General features: G+C 44.1%; 1 protein-coding gene across 3 annotated transcripts in view; it reads left to right on the top strand.

Moving 5' to 3' along the window:
* Positions 1-21,075, top strand: part of mdga2a (MAM domain containing glycosylphosphatidylinositol anchor 2a) — a 348,884-nt gene that overhangs the window by 306,169 nt on the left and 21,640 nt on the right. For all 3 annotated transcript variants that reach the window (XM_039741007.1, XM_039741008.1, XM_039741006.1), the window contains 3 exons: positions 365-385; positions 556-711; positions 8,468-8,626. In XM_039741007.1, coding sequence (XP_039596941.1) covers positions 365-385; positions 556-711; positions 8,468-8,626 — 336 coding nt within the window. The remainder of the gene's footprint in view (positions 1-364; positions 386-555; positions 712-8,467; positions 8,627-21,075) is intronic.

Here is a 21,075-nt window from a genome sequence, read left to right as displayed (position 1 = left end):
CCAATCTGCTTGCAATGGCCTCTTGCACTGGAGTTCAAATACAGAAGGACTAACCTCAGAGCAGCCAAGATCCCCAGTCAGGCCAGCTCTGCACATTGCCGGCGAGTGCCTTTAGTTGAAGTACGCCAATCCCCACCCCACCAATGTGTGTGTGTGAGTGAGTGTGCCACTCGGGGGCACAAGCAGGAGATTTCATATATCGAATCCTAGCCTGGAAATTTAAGTCAGAAAGAGCCTGTGATTATGCTGAGCAGCGGCCCTCGGGTTAACGCTCTACCTGCTTACTTTAATTGTCCAATTTAAATGGTAATCAGTGGCGTCTTATGCAAACTGACCTTTCCCTTTCTTTTCTCTTCTCTTACAGCTCCAATAAATCCACACTTGCGTAAGTATCCCATTTTTGTCTTCCTGCTTTATTGTGTGCAGTTTATATCTCACCTATTTTAATATGTCTGGTCTGTGCAGAGTCTAGTTGGAGTGGACTGACTTGCCCCTGTCCGTCATTTTAAAGTGAATCGAGTGACGAATGGCTGTTTGTCCTTCTTTCTCTTGCAGGTGAATTCATCTGCAGTTTTGAAGAAGCTCCAATCTGCGCTTTTTCTCAAGACAAGACTGACAACTTTGACTGGCTAAGACAAAGTGCAGAAACCCGGGACACCAAGTACACGCCAAACACGGGGCCCAATGCGGACAGGACTGGCTCAAGACAAGGTACGTGAGGGAATGGCAGCGGTGTGGGGCTGTGACTGGCAGAAGTGCACTTGGTTAACTTGAGTTGATGCGTGGTCAGCTAAAAATACTGGCATTGCTGTTTGGGGCTTTGTCAATTAGTAATTAAGATGGACATTTTGATTCTCAGGTGGCATGGTGGCACAGTGGTAGCACTGCTATCTCACAGTAAGGAGACCCGGATTCTCGTCCCATGTCCTGCCTGCATGGAGTGTGTGTGGGTTTCCTCTCGGTGCTCCGGTTTCCTCCCAGAGTCCAAAGACATGCAGGTTAGGTGGTCAGGTGACGCTACATAGAAGTGAGAGGTGGAGTCGAGGTAAAGGCGGCACCTCGCTTAGCCGCTAATAACACAAGCGAGGCGAGCACGCCAGCAAGACGAAACCTCCGAAGAAAGACAAAGAAAGACAAAGTCACTTAGCTGCTAATGTCGGCAAATCGGTATCCCTTTTACATTTCCTCCTGTCGCTAATGTACAAGTGATGCAACCACGTCGGCAAAACGAATCCTCCTAGGAGGGAGACGCCCAGAGTAGTTCCTTTCAATTACCTGACATCTCTACAATTCAGTTTTTTTTTCTGACGATTTCAATAGTTTCTTGAACCCCGGGCTTTTAACAGCACGGGCTTACACGGCTAGTAAACTAAAAAAGTTAAACACTCATTAACTTGGACAAAGTGGGAATGGACGCAGTGGCACGAGAATGAGTGTCTTGAGCTGGAGTTGTGTACACAGCAGGTGGTGTGATGTCCTGGCAGTAACACAAATGCGGATTAATCAAAGGGGTGACCATGAGCCTAGATGGAGATGAATTATTAAGAGAAGACGGCCCTGGCTGAAACACTAAAAAAGACTGACAGAAATATGACAGTGTTTTAAAGGAAGCTTTCCGAAAAATGAGTGATGGGCCCTGCTGTAGTGAAAATATTTCATGCAAAATAGAAAGCAGCCTAACAGACGTGGCATGTGGGCTGGACGCAGTTTTATGAGTGCCTCTGCCCATATTTCTTGTATTTTCCATAAAGAAGTGCCAGTAGACTGGGTTTCAATAAAAATAATTGGACTCTTCTCTCATATTTTACTAAGACTGCTCAATGGGACTATAATGGCAAAGTAATAGCAAACATTCACAGGTCCCTATGAGCTAAATATACAGTATTGACTTAACTACACTCAATTCAAAATGCTACCACCATCATTTTTTGAATTTGTTTAATCCAATGTAGTACCAAAGGAACACTGGGCCCATGGCAGTAAACGGTCTTGAACAAGGCATCAGTCCATGAAAGGGCCCACTTAGGGACACAGAGTTAAACATGAACGATGTGACAGTCCATCACTTGAGGGCATGCCAGTTCAGAGTGACCCATTAAATATAAAGTCATATGAAAAAGTTTGAGAACCCCTCTTAATTCTTTGGATTTTTGTTTATCATTGGCTGAGCTTTCAAAGTAGCAACTTCCTTTTAATATCTGACATGCATTATGGAAACAGTAGGATTTCAGCAGTGACATTAAGTTTATTGGATTAACAAAAAATATGCAATATACATCATAACAAAATTAGACAGGTGCATAAATTTGGGCACCTCAACAAAGATATGATCTCAATACTTAGTTGAGCCTCCTTTTGCAAATATAACAGCCTCTAGATGCCTCCTATTGCCTTTGATGAGTGTCTGGATTCTGGATGGAGGTATTTTTGACCCCATTCTTCCATACAAAATCTCCGCAGTTCAGTTAAATTTGATGGCTGCCGAGCACGGAGAGCCTGCGTCAAATCATCCCATAGATTTTCAATGATATTCAAGTCAGGGGACTGTAACGGCCATTCCAGAACATTGTACTTCTCCCTCTACATGAATGTCTTTGTAGATTTCGAACTGTGTTTTGGGTCATTGTCTTGTTGGAATATCCAACCCCTGCGTAACTTCAACTTTGTGACTGATGCTTGAACATTATCCTGAAGAATTTGTTGATATCGGGTTGAATTCATCCAACCCTCGACTTTAACAAGGGCCCCAGTCCCTGAATTAGCCACACAGCCCCACAGCATGATGGAACCTCCACCAAATTTGACAGTAGGTAGCAGGTGTTTTTCTAGGAATGTGGTGTTCTTCTAACGCCATGCAAAGCGCTTTTTGTTATGACCAAATAACTCAATACTTGTCTCATCAGTAAAAGCACTTTGTTCCAAAATGAATCTGGCTTGTCAAAATGAGCATTTGCATACAACAAGTGACTCTGTTTGTGGTGTGAGTGCAGAAAGGGCTTCTTTCTCATCACCCTGCCATACAGATGTTCTTTGTACAAATTGCGCTGAATTGTAGAACGATCTACAGATACACCATCTGCAGCAAGATGTTCTTGCAGGTTTTTGGAGGTGATCTGTGGGTTGTCTGTCGCCATTCTCACAATCCTGTCATATGCCGCTCCTGTATTTGTCTTGGCCTGCCAGACCTGCTGGGTTTAACAGCAACTGTGCCTGTGGCCTTCCATTTCCTGATTCAGTTTCTTACAGTTGAAACTGACAGTTTAAACCTCAGAGATCGCTTTTTGTAGCCTTCTCCTAAACCAAGAGACTGAACAATCTTTGTTTTCAGATCTTTTAAGAGTTGATTTGAGGATCCCATGCTGTCACTCTTCAGAGGAGAGTCGAAGGGAAGCACAACTTGTGATTGACCACCTTAAATACCTTTTCTCATGATTGGACACACCTGTCTATGAAGTTCAAGGCTTAACAAGCTAATCCAACCAATTTGGTGTTGCAAGTAATCACTATTGAGCAGTGACAGGCATTCAAATCAGCAAAATTACTAGGGGACCCACATTTTTGCACAGCCAGTTTTTTACATTTGATTTAATTTCATACAACTAAATACTGCTTCACTAAAAATCTTTGTTCGGAAAACATCCCAGTACTCAGATGTTCCTAGGAAATGAAAGACATACCACTGTTATCTTTTTTGTTGAATGTAGAGTAAATTATTATGCAGGCTGAGTGGGGTTCCCAAACTTTTTCATATGACTGTAAGACACGGCACAGTAACATTGGGATGGGAGAGGAAGATCAGATTGTGCAGAGAAAACCCCACACTGGCAGTGACCAGAACAAGAATATCAAATCTGTTTTCCTGGTTCTGTGAATAACATAGGACCTTAACAACAATTTTGATGAGATCAGGCCTTACAGACCAACAAGCTCACTGATCTTGTCTGCCTGATTTCTCCAACATGACATTAAGTTAGATGGATAGAAGTTTATTTGTCTCCAGGGGGAAATTGGGCTTTTTATAGAAGCTCTTTAGATAGATAGATAGATAGATAGATAGATAGATAGATAGATAGATAGATAGATAGATAGATAGATAGATGTGAAAGGCACTATATAATAGATAGATAGATAGATAGATAGATAGATAGATAGATAGATAGATAGATAGATAGATAGATAGATAGATAGATAGATAGATAGTGTAATATAGGTGCTGTATTGCGTCCGACCCGGCACAGACTCACACTGGAGGCACACGTATAAAATATATATTTCTTCACCTGTGGGGCAAGTCTTCCCTGTAATCCCCCCAGTCACAACACAGTCCCAAGCACTGTAAACTAAGCAATCCAAAACACTCTTTTCTCCTCCACCACTCCTCTCAGGCAACCTCGTCCTCCTTCACCAAACTCTGGCCCCTGAGTGGTGCTTGCTGGCCCCTTTTATAGCCCACCCGGAAGTACTCCAAGTGCTTGATCAACTGTTTCCGGTTGCACATCTGGGTGGGGCTGAAGACTCGTCCAGCCGGGCTCAGGGACCCATGCAGCGCCTCCTGGTGGCCACCCCAAATCCCAACAGGGTTGTGGAGAACTCCATCTCCCAATGTTGCCCTGCGGGAAGCTGAGGCACCACTGTCAGACAGAGAGGCTACCACCAAGCATCTTGGGGGACATATTGGGCAGCCCATGGTTGCTCCCCCGGGACATACATCGAAGGGGTGCCACGATAGATAGATAGATAGATAGATAGATAGATAGATAGATAGATAGATAGATAGATAGATAGATAATTATATGATATATGATGGACAAAAAAATTTGGGGCTTGGTGCCATTGATTAAGCGTCTGAAGCACACCCCCTCTTGATGCCACTGTGCCCATGAAGATGCCCTGACTTGGAACACGTGGAAAGTGACATGCATAAAACCAGATCCTGTGACAAAGTGGGATAATCGCAAGGAAGAAGGTTCATCTCTTCATATTTTTCTCTGCTGTAGGAACACTAATAATGATAATAGTAAGAGGAATCCTTCCATCTTCCTAACTTGCTTGTACAGGGCAGGGTCATAGGGCAGCTGGAGCACATGTCATCAAGTAGGAACAACACCTGGACAGGGTACCAGTCCATCACAAGACAAACACACAGAGCACTGATTCACCATTACATTATCTGAGTACGTTGTTACAAGTCATGGAAAAACATGACTTGCCGCAAGAGCAGGATGTTAGAAGCGAAACACGGATTATAAGCAGAATATCGGATGGCGCCGGGGGCTTTTGGGCTGTCTGTCTAAACTCCACCCACCATGGCGGCTGCGAGTAGAGAAACAAACAGGAAATGTATTCTTACCTCAATAAAAACAGTTCCATGAATCTATGATAAAATAATAATTTCTAATTTTCTTTTATTACCACAAGGGTGCCTCATTAAGGTTGATGGCATGTTTTCTAAAACTGAACCTTTTCAGTGTAAATGTATTTGGTACGTTTTAAAGGCTTTTTCATTCCCCTCTGGACCTGTGTACACTCAAGTCTCATTGTAAGCTGCAGGGGCAGACAAGATATTTTTAATATCTACTACAAACACTTCACTTTAGAATGTAATTTGATGTGGTAAATTAATATGAACAATGATTGTGAAGAAATAACTTGGAATGTCAAGCGTGTCCTTTAAACTTGGTAGCCTTTCCAGATGTGAGGCTCATTGTTGTGTCGTTACTCACTCTAAAGGACTGAAGTAAATCTGCAAACCCCAGCAGCTCAGCCACTGCCGGACTAGGTGGCCTGCTGAAAGGAATGGGTGTGTGGGTGTCAGCAGATTTTTGCTCTTCATAGCGTCTGACCTCCAGTGGGACCTTATTACTGGTCGAGTTTATATTCAGCAGCTGGTCTGTTAGAGTACTTTTGCTGTAATGATGTTGAAAGATGTAAATTCAGGCAGTTCAGTCAGGCTGTGGGAAGAATACAGAATGAGACTTTGCCCAGGAAAGAAAGAAGCAGCTTAAACTGGCCACAGTAAAACACGATGGAGGTCTGATCATGTAAGGGTGTGTAGCTCACTTGTCAACAACTATTAGGAAACAAAGGGAATGGCATAAGCTCTTGGATATGTCTCGCTTGTGAACTAAAGCTGTGCTCAACTGTCAGGAGCTCCGTCAAACTGCTTCTCAAATGCGACTTTTGGTAATATCATCAGTGTCTGTCATGTCACCTACATTGGTAGATGTTTATAGCGCAAGTGCAAGAACCTTCTGAATCACGGGTCTCGACTCACTTCACTTCCGATTCTTTTGAGTTCAAACTCAAACATCTGTGAACACAAACTCTGTCACTGGTGATTCTCTCACTCATCATACAAGCATAATACAGTAACAATACATTTTATATTACAATGTATTAATTGTTTAGTTTTGTACAATTCATTATTGGAACTGTTTGGAAATTAATATATACACATAATATTAAACTAGTATGTTTATGTTTCTTTGAACATTCAAAAAAATTTGTCACACAAAACTGAACCTCATAAAAATATTATTCTGATTCCTAAAAATTATTTACTTTACTTTTTATTAACTTTTCATTAGCATATGCTTTTTTACAGCTCATTGGCTGTACTAGGCATGTATCATTTACTGATTCTATTTAGTTCTAACTGAATCATTACCCAAGAACAAGTCACATGGTTCTCGTTCATTTGATTTGTGAATTAATCATTACCTGAGAACGAGCTGCACAATTCTCACTCATTTGATTTATGAACAAATCGTTACCCGAGTACGAGCTGTACGATTCTCAGTCATTTGATTTATGAACAAATCATTACCCAAGAACAAGTCACATGGTTCTAGTTCATTTGATTTGTAAATGAATCATTACCTGAGAACGACCTGCAAGTTTCTTGGTCATTTGAATCATGAACAAATCATTACCTGAGTACGAGCTGAACGATTCTCACTCATTTGATTTATGAACAAATCATTACCCGAGAACGAGTTGCACAATTCTTGTTAATTTGATTTGTGAACTAATCATTCCCAGAGAACAAGTTGCACAATTTTCATTCTTCTGATTTTTGAAAAAGTCATTATCTAAGAATGCGTTGCACAATTCTCATTCATTTGATTTGTGAGCGAATCATTCCCTGAGAACAAGTTGCATGATTATCGTTCATTGGATTCCTGAATGAATCACTACTTGTTAACTTGTGATTCTGTTACTTATTGTCATATTTTAATTATGCATCTAAAATGTATTATCTTGCTTTGAGTACTGAAACAGGTCAATGTCATATGAATTATCACCATGTGAAATATATTACTAATTAAATATACTATGTATCTCTCTCTATATAAAATCCAACGTGTGTCTGTCTGTCTGACTGCCTGCTTTTCACGAGAGAACTACTTAACGGTTTTCAGTCTGTTTTTCTTCTGTAATTTGCTTGAAAATTCCGGTTGATTTTGTGATTTTTCTCACAGTTCGCTTGCAGGAATGATATATTTGTGCTAATCCAAGACAGAGGCTGCAGGCCAAGGGGATGGGGAAGCATGACGTCAGGAGTAGGGAGCGGGGCAGGGCCCTCCTGTTTCACTACTACATGGGCGAAGCCGCGGGGGTCGGCTAGTGTACTATATATATATATATATATATGAAATAATGCATGAATTATCAAGCATTATATTTGTGATGCAATCCCCTGGACTTTGTGTATGAGTCAAATGAATCAAAAGAATTCACTTAAACGAGTAGTTCAAAAGAATCAGTTCAGTAAAGTGAATCAAAACACCCATCACTGCCAATTGAACAACTGGATACATATGTTCTGGACCCGGAGGGGAAGGGCTTGACTGATTTGCAGGAAGTGAAGTCACATGATTTCCTGTGCCTTCTCCACCATTCAATACCAGGGAACAGATGTGCGGTTAGTGGCTGTGTTGCATCCACAGTCTTCCCCTTGATGCTGAGAGTGGTGACGCATTGCATGTTGTTCAGCGCATTTCACCGTACTCGGTAGATGTGTTAATAAGAGCCCAGGAATCCTTTAAGCCTAGTCTCAGGTTCAGAAATCAACCCAGCACCTTGTATACCTTTACACCTAGTCTGGGATTCCAAAATGTGGAGGAGCAGGACTGGCATGCAAGACATTGCCACTCTCCAGCACCCTGATAAAGGATGTGTTAGGCGAGTGACATGCTTGGTGAGTGTGAATGAGGGTCAGAGTTGGCGAGTTCAAGTAACGTAGTGTGCAAGATTAGGATAGTGACTCCACAGGTATGTGTAAATAAGCAATACAATTAACAAGTGTACCTCAATGGAGGACTGTGAGTGAGATATTTAACTGTGTTAAATGAGTGACACAGTAGGTGTACATCATTAAGACATTATACTACTAGTATTGATGGCACACAAACAGTGGGCAAGTAAGTAATTTAACTCTTGCCTTGGCCTTCCCACTTGGTTGCAGGTTTCTTCATGTACATCGAAGCCTCCCGTCCCAGGAAGCCAGGAGAAAAGGCCCGGCTGGTGAGCCCCATCTTCAACGTGGCCCCCAAGAACCCGTATGGCACTAGCAGCTCAACTTACTGCTTCAGCTTCTACTACCACATGTATGGAAAGCACATAGGTGAGTGTGCGGCTCGTGCGCCATTTCTACTCAAAAGCTGCTTCTTCAGAAGCGTGACTGACTAGTGACAGGTAATGATTGGTTAGTGGAGTGAAAGCACTGACTGGCATCATGCCACTGGCCTTAAACAAACCTTCATGCCTTTATTATGGCAGAAGTGACTTGTTCTGCTGATAGCAGCTATTTGGAGAGGTGGTAGGATGTTTGCATTATATTGGCATCCCATCCAGAGTTGGTTCCAGTAGGCACTACTGATCTTCTCAGAAGAAATCAGGCCAAGTAACTGGCATGCGGTATATTGCTTTTGGGGTGTACTGGATTGGCATAAGGTGGCTCTTCTGCCCAGTGAATGGGCAGCTGTATTTTATATAGAGCCTTTTCATAAGTAACAGAACGTCAAGGTTCCAACTATAGTACAGTTTCTTATATATGTTTTCACAATTAGATATGGTTGCCCTCAGCTGCAATAAATAGTAAACCAGTAAACCTTTGGAATACCTAAGTCAAGAATATCCTGGTTTCTTTTTTGAGAGGAACTGGTGTTACCAAGTAGCTAAGGTTGGGTTGGGAACATGCGCACCCACCATATGATGCACCTGGCTTGGGACCCGAGTGCAGCGGGTGACACCTCAGCACTACACTGGAACAGCGTGAGGTTTTTTTTTACGGTGGTTGGAGTGCCAATCCTGCCACCAACCCTTCAAGTTTACCCTGTAAGTTGGAGGACCTGCTGGATGCAGATTAACGTCATACCCAGGATGTAGCAATTGCAGCTTAAGGGTCTTGCTCAAGGGCCCAACAGAGTAGCTAAGGTGCATGGTTTAATGATCTCTTGTAGCACAACGCATAAAAATGGCAGATGTCCTCAAAAATCTCACACAAAAGGCCGGACCTTACCTTGTTCCAGGTCTGGGCTACCAGATTAGACTCTTTCCAGGCATCCTGACCCCAAACTCTATAGGTAGGGTCTCTGGGGAAAAGGCTCCTAAATAATAAAAAAAAAATGGACAAAAACATGAAAACCTCTGATCTAAACAAAACAAAGTTCCTTATATTCAAAAATTTAACAAGACAAAAATAAGGCAATGACAAAAAGGAGCAAAAACAGGTTTTTCCATTAAGCAAACAAATCCAATAAAAACATTAAACCTCAAGAGGTACTTTAAAGCAAATGCAGGGGTCAAAACCAGAGAATCAAAAAATGTAGGCAGTCACAATGCCAAAGCTGTTGTGTTTTCCTCAGCTTTAGCTTAATTATTACTGGCTGTCTAATTAGGTGGTCCCGCCTTCTTAGGCTCAACATACAGGCAGCAGGGCAGATAGCAAAAAACAAAAAGTACAGCTGACATAAAACATCAAACAAAATTATTAAACACCATAACAGTTAAATTTCTAGTTTTACATTAATACCAAGACAAAAGAGAACCAAAAACAGAATTAATGAAATTATATATACATTTTTCTTTAAATCATAACAAAACATTCAATAAACAACAGATAAACTTGGGCCAAAGCAACAAGCCTGCTTGTACCATAACACGTGAATGCTAATTCAAATGTCAACTTCACTCAGCAGCTCTCACACCAGAGGCACTTTGAAGTGATGAGCAATTTTAGAGGATCACATCAGCTAAGTTAGTAAGTGTAATAAACGTCGGTGCCTTAAGTCACCTTAAATAGTGAATGGCGAGGGACGTTTCAAGAAAAATGGAGGCCAGACAGTGACTTACCCTGGCATGACTGTGGACTCCATTTCTGTAGGGTCAAATAAAGGTATCTTGGTGCCAGGTTGTGTAGTGCCACGTCTGTGTGGCTTAGGTTTGGGTCACCTTACAGAATGGTGAGATTGGGTCAGATATGGTTCAGCTCACATCGAGGCGAGTTTTGTCAGGTGTAGTCGAGGTTGCTTCACATTGGGTTCTGCCTTATAACTGCAAGATGGAGTCGAGTTGGATTGTTAGAGTGAAGGCTTCACCTTGTTGTGTAGTGTTCTGTTGGGTCAAGTCAAGTCAAGTGTGTTGGGCTTGGTGGTGTAGTTGCAGTAGTACAACAGGTTGGCTCGGGCGTGCTTTGTTTGTCCTGGAGTAGATCACATACAGCTCCTTTTGATTCAAGCTCTGTAAGCGCTACGAGTCAAGAGGGCTCAGAATGGATTTGGTCTTTTCATGGGGACATTGAATCCTCTTAGACCATGGGTGTCAAACTCCGGTCCTGCACAGCTGCAATGGTTACAGGTTTTCATTCAAACCAACTTCTTCATTAGTGACCAGTTTTTGCTGCTAATTAACTTCTTTGCCTTAGTTTTAATTAACTTGACTCAGGCTCCTTAGTTGTTTCTTTTTCCTTAATTAGCAGCCAGACAATAATGAGACACAAAACAACAACAACATGGCCAGCTCACCTGTGCCCATCACACAATATCTGAAAATAAAGAGGGGTGAAGGGGTCAGTAAAGTTGATCTCTCAGGTCACCAAAACATTTTGACGGTGTTCTTAGAAAAAACAGAAAAATCAGCAGTTTTGGAAAAGTCTGCTGTGGCAGAAGAAGAGCAGCAACAGGCCACGGAATTAAATAACGGGCTTAATTAACAGTAAGAATCGGCTTCTCATTAAGGGATTGGTTGGAGTGAAATTGGTTGGAGTTTGAAATCCCAGTTTAGCTGGTCGTCTTTCCGGTCGCTTCACATCTTATTTCTGTTTATTGAAGAAAAGCATCACTTCAGAGGACTGCATCCTTAAAAACAGGGCCATTAAAATGAAGGGAGAAGCATTTAGTTAGCACTGAAAACTGCTTGCTGATTAGGAAAAGGGTTAGAATAAAAACCTGCAGCCACTGCGGCCCTTCAGGCCCAGAGTTCGACACTCCTGTTTAGACAGTCAGAATTGTCTGGTTTGGGTCTGGTGAGGTTGGGTTCAAATTGGGTGATCTTTGGGTAAAGCAGTTCTGGTTCAGTAAGGGTGACACAGTAGCCCATCTTGGGTCACTGCTGAATTTGGATCAAATCAGATCAGGTAACTGCCATTTGGAATCTAATCATTCAAGGGCATTAGGGCTTAGGCTTGGTGGAGGTGGGCAAATGACAAGGAACAGTTGCGTTGGATAGTTGGTGTTGAAACTATGGTGTAATGCATAGCGGCACATTTGGGGTTGGTATGATTTGGATCTGGGAATTTAAAATCAGGTCTGGGTGAGCAGTTGCAGGGATACAAAGGGCCACCTTAGGTCCTGTGAAGGCCACTTTTTGGTTTCGCATGGCCATCTGGTTATAGGTTGGATCCGATTGTGCAGTGGCACGGTCACAATCTCCACCGAGCACGACTGCCAATGTTCAGGTTATGCAGCAGCCTGCACACGCCTCCACCCAGCAGCCGCATCACTCAATCACTCAATCAGCTTCCCAGATAAAATGCCTTCCTGCGTTACCATGGCCGCTAAAAGGATTTTCAAGTGTTCATTCTGAAAAAATGTCAGACAAGAGCCTTAAACAAGGAGAAATAGAATTGTCTGTCTGTACTGCTCCCCCTCACACACCAACTGCATAGCTTTTCTGCAGTGTGTGTGTGTGTGCGTGCGTGCGTATCGGCTCGAACGCTCTTAGCATACGTTTACATCCCCATGAGGGTCTACCCCCTGTAGCATCTCTTTTGGGCTCTGCAGTGATCCCTGCAAACAGGCATTTAATTTTTAATTAAAAGCAAATTACCTAAACATGTCCCACTCTAGAAGGTCAGCTTTATTAGGAGCTGGAAGCCCTCTGGGGAAGGCAGAGGAGCGAGAGTAAAAGAGGCTATGCTGTCTGCAACGGTAGCAGATCGCAAATGTGAGCAGGGAGCTCTTGGGAATGTGGGGGAGCCAGGACAGGAGAGCAAAGCCTGTTGGGAGCTTCGCAGAGCAGGAATAAGACAACTACAGTAGGGAGGATCAGATTGCAGCCGAATGAAGCTTGGCTATCCCAGCTTAACCCTGGACCATCTATGTCGGTAATATGTTAGGGGCAGGGGTCCAACAGCCGTCTTTCTCTGTGAGACATGACCCTTTCATGGTTATGTCTCCACCTCTTGTTGTGGAGTTGGATACAGTGACAACAACCTGAGAAGGGTTCACCAGTGGTCCCTTTCCTTGTTTGCATATTCCTTAGAGTTTCCTGGTCAGTTCTGAGATGTCCTCTGTCCAGTGTGTCCTGGTTTATCGTTTCTGTATGTCGCAGCCAGGGAGTACCAAGGAGGACATCTTGGCCAGATATCCAACCTCAATTCTCCCCTCTCAGTCTAGACTGAAAGTGATTCCACTCCCGTGTCTTTCCAAATACTCTAATGGAGAAGGAAGCCTCAGTTTCCAGACTTGTGCCTTAAAATGTATCCTTTCAAGAAGGTCAATGACAAAGTAAACCACCATGTTTTCCCAAAAGCCTTGGCTCCTGTTTCACCTCCATTGAGTTGCAGCACCAGTGGCATGGTGCCAAAGCTGATGCTGATTTTCCACCAGGAGTAGCAGCCTCACCACTCATTTCTAAGAAAATAAAGCCATGATCTCAAATTTGGAGGGGCTAAGTGTCATCTGCATCACAATTTCCAGAACTTTTCTCACGGGTGCTCCAGGACTGAGGTGTGCTGTATAATCAGTGTGGATATCCCTAAACAACAAAGCATACTTACTATCTGCTGAGGCCGACAAGAAAGGTTTACATAGAACCAGGAAACAGGTGAGAATTATGGGATAGGAACGAATGTTTGCAAAGGGTACAGATGAGAGAGTACTCGTGCCAAAGCATGACCTCAACAATCGTTAGCTGAATCGTGTAACAGTCAAAGCCAGAATTTCAGTAAACCGATGATTAGTCTTTTCTTCCCAAAGCTTGGATACTTGCTAATGCCGCCTGACCAGTTTAACACTAGAATTACCGGAGCCTACGAAAAAACTCGTAGATCCGGCCCACCTTAAGTAACTCTAAGTAACAGTGCAAGTACATACGCTAAACCAAGTTTATGTGTGTACTGTATACTACTGAGAGTCAAATTGGGGGGGGGATTAAAGTACGTGAGCTTATTCAGTGCAGCAAGATCAACGCACATGTTGATCTTTTTTTTCTTTCAGTACATGTGCCTTCCCTGTTTATCTATATATCTAGTGACTTCTCTGCCTGTCTGTCTCTCAATTACGCAGTGCTCTGTCTGTCTGTGTGTTATGGATCTTAAAAATAACAGTTATAAGGACACTTGTTCATGTTAATTGCAGTCTCAATTGTTAAAAAATATTTTAAAAGGAACATCCCACATGAAGATATAATGATCTCATTAACTGACAGTGCATACCAATTTGTAAATTTTATGTCCGTTTGAAGTTAAAAAGAAAAAAACACTTTCTCCTCAACGGGGAATCGAACTCAGTTCTCTGAGGAACAGCAAGCCCGCTGCACTCTGACTCAGCAAATCTTACCACTAAGCCACAGAAGCTGTTGTATTGTTCTTGAACCTTTTGTGAAAGTATTCATTTGATGTTTGGACTTCATGCTTCACACATTCTATAGTTTATGCCTACATTTTGTAATATTTATTACTAAAATATGAAAAAGTTTCTGTTTTAACAATGTGTTTACACAGATTACTGTAGAAATGGAACACACATGAAATGTGTGTGTTCCAAATAACAATCTATTATTTCCACTCTAAAACTCCACTTTACTCCCAGATAATCAATCAAGACATGAGCTGGGAGAAGTTTGTGCACGTTCTAAGTCAGTGTTGGCACATTTACACGACAAAGGATGCTGGCGGAGAGGTGCGAACGGTTTTAAGATGGGCCGGATCTACGAGTTTTTTCGTAGGCTCTGGTAATTCTAGTGTTAAATACTGGTGCTCTTGCTGACACGACTTCCTGACAACGCCATTGGCAACACGATAATGCATCCTGACAAAGAACACTCAAAATGGCAGGATGCATACCATCATACCAAGCGATTAATGCTAATAAACTGACTGTTATACAAATGTGATGCATACAACAAAGGTCACACCAATAGAAATTAAATCATCCGCCTTGTCTCACCGAGAAGCAAATTTTATCAGTCATCCAGATTCATGACACAATGACCCCAAGGGTGAAGTGAAGACTCCAAAGTGCATCTTCTTCTACTCTCAGCTGAGCCTCAACATCTTAGCCGTAACAGTCAGATAAAGTAAAGAAGAGAAGACCCGTTCTAAACAATGAGAGGAGTAATGGAGGCAAACCGTGGGACAGTACTCTATGTGACGTTGGCACAGCAGTTAATGGGTTCAAATCCCAAGCCTGGCAACTGTCTGTGTGGGATTTACATGTTCATGTGGGATTTTTTGTATTCATGTAATATACGTGCTTTCATACAAGAGTGTATAATATATACTGTAGCTTTATAATCTTACTTTATTTACACAAAGGAACACACAAATAGAAATAGGCATACAGACACACAGGCCTACAAGTCATACTAATACTGAGGACACTGTCATACACATTGTGTCACTGTGGACTCGCACCACGAAGCATCTCACTTCACAGATTTGCACTTTGGTGAAATATTGGAGTATTCTGTTAGGGTCTACATAATAAAGAGTCTGACAGCGTCTCCCTAGGACCCTAGCATGACAACACCACACATATATACTGCTCAAAAAGTGAAGGGAACTCTTAATCATCCCAGTCTAACCCCAAGTCAGTGAAGCTTCAGGGATATCAATCTGTTGTGGCGGACGGCCGGGGCCCTTGCCAGGCCGAGATGCCTCTGTGATGGAAGGACCTGGGGAAAGGACATATTCAGGGCAATACCTCCCCCCGGAACACGAAAGGGCAATCACTGCCAGGGGGCGTCTGGACAGTTCAGGGTGCCTTTGCAGCACTACCGCCACACCCGGAAGTGTGCACTATAAAACAGGCGCACTATAAAAGAGATGCCTCACTCTGTTCGGAGAGCCAGAGTCGGAAGGTGGAGGACCAAGCTTGCAGGGAGAGTAGTGGAGACGACAGAGGAAAGAGAGAAAGAAAGGAGGAGAAAAGAAAGAGAGACACGGGACTGAGCATTATTACTGTGGGTAATTCTGTACTGTGATCTGTAGTGGGGAGCAGGGAATAGAGATGCCCATTGAGGAAATAAACTGTGTGTTGCTTTTGGACGTGTGTCTCTGTGCCTGTCTGTGTCCAAGTTTGGGGAGCTGTATGCCACCGGTATAACACACTGTCCAGTTAGGAAGCCAAAGCGATTGTGAATCAACCTGCTTTGATGCAAATGAAAGTGACAACAGGTACACTGGAGAGGCAACAGCAAGACACCCCCCAAAAGGGGAACAGTTTTGGTGGTGGCCACAGACAGTTGCTCCTGACTGATCCTTCTCTAGTTTTGCGTTTTGCTAGTGTCCTTGTCACTACTGGTAGCACGAGGTGGTACCTGCAGCCCATTCAGGTAGTCCAGGATGTAGTCCAGCTCCTCCAGGATGGCACACTCTACGTGACGTCCTAAGAAGGTGTGCTGTGTCACCCAGCACAGTCTCAAGAGCGAGGAGTCTCAGCACCACCTCACGTATCAGAGTGGTATTACAGTTTATTTCAGAGCCCTGCAGACATCCACTAAGCACACATGTCTGACAATACATTGTAAAAGACAGGAGGTGCCACAGACTCCCAAAACCCCAGATACGCCACACTGAACAGTCCCAGGTACAATATAAATGGTTTTATTTTCACAAAATACCTATTACAGGTCACTCCACAGCCTTTCAATATACAATCCTCCTTCTTTTCCTCCTCCTCAAGGTGAGCTTTGCCTTCTGCTTCCTGACTTTGACTCACCAGAGGAGGCTGAACGGCTCGATTTTACTGTATGTCAGTCCCAGGAGTACCTCTGGTACCACAGGGCTTAGCACAACAGAAGCACTTCCAGGTCAGAAGGAAGCCCCTCTAGCTGAGAGTCCCTCTAACCTGCAGCACCCCCTGGCAGCACCCAGGAACCCCAACAGGGCTGTTCTTCGGAGCTACGATTCCCATCCCTCCCTGCTGGCAGCATTACTGGGTCCATGCCAGTGGAGCACTGCCATCTACCATACTGGGGGAAGAACTGCCCTGAATACACCGAGCCTCCCCACATTATCCATATATATATAGTGGCCTGCACAGGGTGCTCCTGCCGACAGACGCAGGACACAAGTTAAGCAGACACGTTTTTTATTTTTCCCTTATGGGAAAGCCTTCCCCTGTTTCCCACGAGTATAGCACATTTCACACATAACTCTGCTTTTTTTTCTTTTTCTGTTTCCTCCACTCCTCTTTGCAAACTTCGTCTACCTCCTCCCGATTCTGGCTCCCCGGATAGTGGCTGCTGGCTTCTTTTATAAGGCACCTGGAAGTGCTCCAGGTACTCGTTAACTTGCTTCCGGCAGCACTTCCTGGTGTGGTGGAAGAGTTACACCAAAGGGCTCAGCAGCACCTGCAGCACTCCCTGGCGGTGCCCACAGAACCCTACAGGGCTGTATCACAATCCAGCTCCTATGAAGCCCTGTGGGAGTTCAAAGCACTGCTGCAACCCAGGGGGGCTGCCACCTAGCGCTCCGGTGGAGGTAACACTCTGGATATGCTCCCTCCCCTAGTCCTTCCATCATGAAGGCCCCGGCCATACACCACAATATATATATTGTGAGTCCCCTACAACCCTGGTCAGAGAATGACATGACATGACACGACACAACATACATATAGATTACACAGTATTTACACAAACTCTTAAACATACATGTACAGTACCCACATTTTCACATATAGATTGTGGACCACTCTCCAGGCTCATCTGATGTATGTACTACCAGGTCGATTTGGGGCGCTGGCGCTAAACTTCTCTTCCCTTGTTCCCTCCGGGCGGCACGGTGGCGCAGTGGTAGCGCTGCTGCCTCGCAGTTAGGAGACCCAGGTTCACTTCCCGGGTCCTCCCTGCGTGGAGTTTGCATGTTCTCCCCGTGTCTGCGTGGGTTTCCTCCCACAGTCCAAAGACATGCAGGCTAGGTGGATTGATGATTCTAAATTGGCCCTAGTGTGTGCTTGGTGTGTTTGTGTGTGTGCTGCGGTAGGTTGGCACCCTGCCTGGGATTGGTTCCTGCCTTGTGCCCTGTGTTGGCTGGGATTGGCTCCAGCAGACCCCTGTGACCCTGTGTTTAGATACAGCGGGTTGGAAAATGGATGGATGGATGTTCCCTCCATAGCAGACACCCACTGAGGGCAGCTGACTCCTCCCCTTCTGGTCCCTGACCTATAAATCCCGCCGCTGCCAGAAGGAGGTTGCTCACTCTTTCACTGATCTTACCGCAGCACGGAGTTCCTTTCTTTGCAGTACAACCCCTACGTAGCCTTATGTTGGAAAACTTCATTGTATTGCCGGTCCTATGTTTTGTTGACTTTTTCAGATATTTTGTTGGAATTAAATGGGGATGACCGGCTTGACACCCCAAGATTTTCCAGGATTGACGTGCAATTCCTTATTTGACCACCAGATGCATAGGCACACACATTAATCAGTAAATACCTCCACCCATGAATACTACAGACACAGATTGACTAACATGTAAACGTGAACACACGCACATATGTTTGTGAATGCCTTCACACATACGCTTAAATGTGTACTCACACCTTGATGCAGACAGTTCCTTACAGTCTCACGGACATGGTGGTCATATTCATATACACATAGAGATGTTCTCCTTCATACCTCCACCCAAGCACATGCTGTGACAGATTGGGGGCGCTATCACTCCCTTGAACCCTTGTCCAAAACGCCAGACACCAGATAAAAGTCCAAATGTAGACTGTATTTATTCTGCACAGTGCACAAAGCACCCTCCTCTCCACAATACTCATTAAACCAATCAATAATCACAATACAATAAACAATTCCTCCACTCCCAGGCGCGTTGCCACCCTTCCACCCAGCTCAGCTCGCCGTCTGGGAGCTCCCACAGTCCTTTAATATTCCCTGACCCGGAAGTGTTCCAATCCCCAGTCCATGTGACTCTTATCACTTCCAGGTCGGATCAAAAGTCCTTTTCTTCACCCCGGAAGCACGTCATTCCTCTTGTCCATGTTTCTCAGACGTACTTCAAGGCCGTATGGCAAATAAACATCGTTCCTCCCTGCAGCGTCTCCTAGTGGCCCCCATGGTATCCAGCAGGGATGTGCATAAAGACTCCAATGTCCATGATGCCCTGCTGGTCTTCGGGGAAACTCTATACTGCAGGGAGGGCTCCACCTGGCGGCTTGGGGGTATTGACCGGGATGAACAGCCGGCCATACACCACAATGCATTCTCACAAACAGACAGATATACACACATATACTTATGCACACTTGTGGAGGGTGTTGGTGTATACAATACCTTCAGGTAAACACACACCTTCTCACACATTTAGACACAGACGCACAAATATATTTATCTGCACCTATGCTTACGCTGTACATGCTTCTCTATTTATTATTGTTGCCATACTCCCCCTCACACAGACATCTTCATGTATGCCCTTTAGCAGGTCCTGCTCACCTTCCCCCTGCACACATTCCCTGTTGGAGTGTACAAAGTTGGACCTGCTCACATCAACATTATATACTGTACCTCCTCAGCTTTTAATAACTCAGCAAAGTGACCCTTAAAGTGCGGGACGGTGTGTTGTCAGAGATTAATGTATGGTGATCGTGTTGGTCTGCAAAACTCCACAGTCCGAGACGTGTGTGTTTGTGCGTTAGTATGAGGAAGAGCCGGCTGAGACCCCCCAGGGAATGGTGTGCCATCCGGGAGGGTGTGAGAGGCACTCCATAATAATTCGACACTCTGGGGACTCACAGACTTAAAGGTTGACCTTCTTTTTCCTTATTTTTTTTGTTGCATCTTGACTGCATTTGTTCTGCAGCTTTGACTCCAATTCCGTTGATTTGGATTCAATTAATCAATTAATGAAGCACATGTTGCCGTGATTTGGATTAATTTCTGTGGAAGTGTTCCTGGAGTGACAGCTTGTTTACGCCGCTGCTGTCGGAGTTTCACGGTTAATTGTTCTCTCCGGGGAGCTGCTCGCTGCCACAGCTGCGGTGTAATCTTCTGCCTGCTCTGCGCCCCCTAGAGGCGGGTTGTGTGGACCTCCTGCTCCAATCCCTTGAGACATGTTCATTTGTCTCGGGAAGCCCTTTTGACCTTCTTTAAAATGAACTTGCTAAGCACAAATGGTTATCTCTCTGAAAGTGCGTCTCCTTCCTGTTGGTTGTGTTTTTGTTTTTTAATCTTTTGATCGTCTCTTCCAACAATGTGTTAGCCATTGATTACTAAACTGCAGATTGTGAGGTCAATGTTGCGTATTTCATTGATTCTAACAGGACACCTGACTTGAGGAAATGTGCCACTTATTGACCTCCTTACCCTTGAACAATGGGGCTACTGTAGCTCCATGTTTGCCCGTCACTCTCCTAGGCTTCTCACCCTAATGTCCTGTGACAATGCCCAGTGAAAAATATAAAGCAGGCCAATGAATCTGTTACACGAATCTAAGGCAAAGTAGGCACTTTCAGCTTAAGGGTCCATCACGTACTCGAGGACATCAGTGAAAATTAAGGGGAAGTGTATTTAAAAATGAAGCCAGGAGGCACATCTTTACTCCAAGAGTTGTGAAAATCAGGAACAAACTGCCGCGACATAAAAACCTTTGTGGATGAGATATTGGGCCAGTGTAGCTATTAGCTGAACAGCCAGTTTTGATGGACTGAATGGCCTCCTTCTCGCTTGTCAAATTTCTTATGTTCTTAAGTTCACTGTGCCCATGTCTGTTTGGTCCGACTGTTATCCTGTCAGTTAAATGCCCCGCTTTCAATCAACTGATCAATAAAACAGTAAGTGTCTGTCTCCAGTGCTGTCATGTAGGTCCTGAAGTCTCCTGGGTGGGCACTCTGCTTCCACACATGCAGGCATGCATGCCAGTAAACATTGGCACACCTGCTCAGAGCCTCCATAGCATAAAGTGAGGCAGAGCCGGCCACTGAGTCTGTCCGTTTGTCTATACGTATGTTTGTCTTTTCTGCTTTGCTCTCAGTTTTTCTCTCCAGTTGCTCATGCCAGTCAGCCCGGGCACCCATTCATGAAAGTCTGTTTGTCTGTAAGTCTGTATGCCTATCTGTCTGGCTGCCCATGTGTGATTTTCTAACTGTATGTGTGTCATTGGAGTCAGCTCATCTCTATCTGAGTGGATCCTTGGCTCATCCCAACCCATCATCCTCTGCTGCTGTCACATGATAGAGGTGGTCAGCAGTCTAGGGTTGGGTTTACTGGTCATTCTGAGGTTTGCTTTTATGGCTTGTGTTTTTTTTTACCTTTGCTTGTGCTTTGCCCGCCTTTTGTGTTTTGACGTCCCCCCCTTTTGTGGTTTACATTTGTGCTTTTGCCGTCACACGTTGC

This window comes from Polypterus senegalus, chromosome 18 (genome assembly GCF_016835505.1).
Source record: "Polypterus senegalus isolate Bchr_013 chromosome 18, ASM1683550v1, whole genome shotgun sequence".
NCBI classification, from domain to species: Eukaryota; Metazoa; Chordata; class Cladistia; order Polypteriformes; family Polypteridae; genus Polypterus; species Polypterus senegalus.
This window is presented reverse-complemented; position numbering and strand designations above follow the sequence as displayed.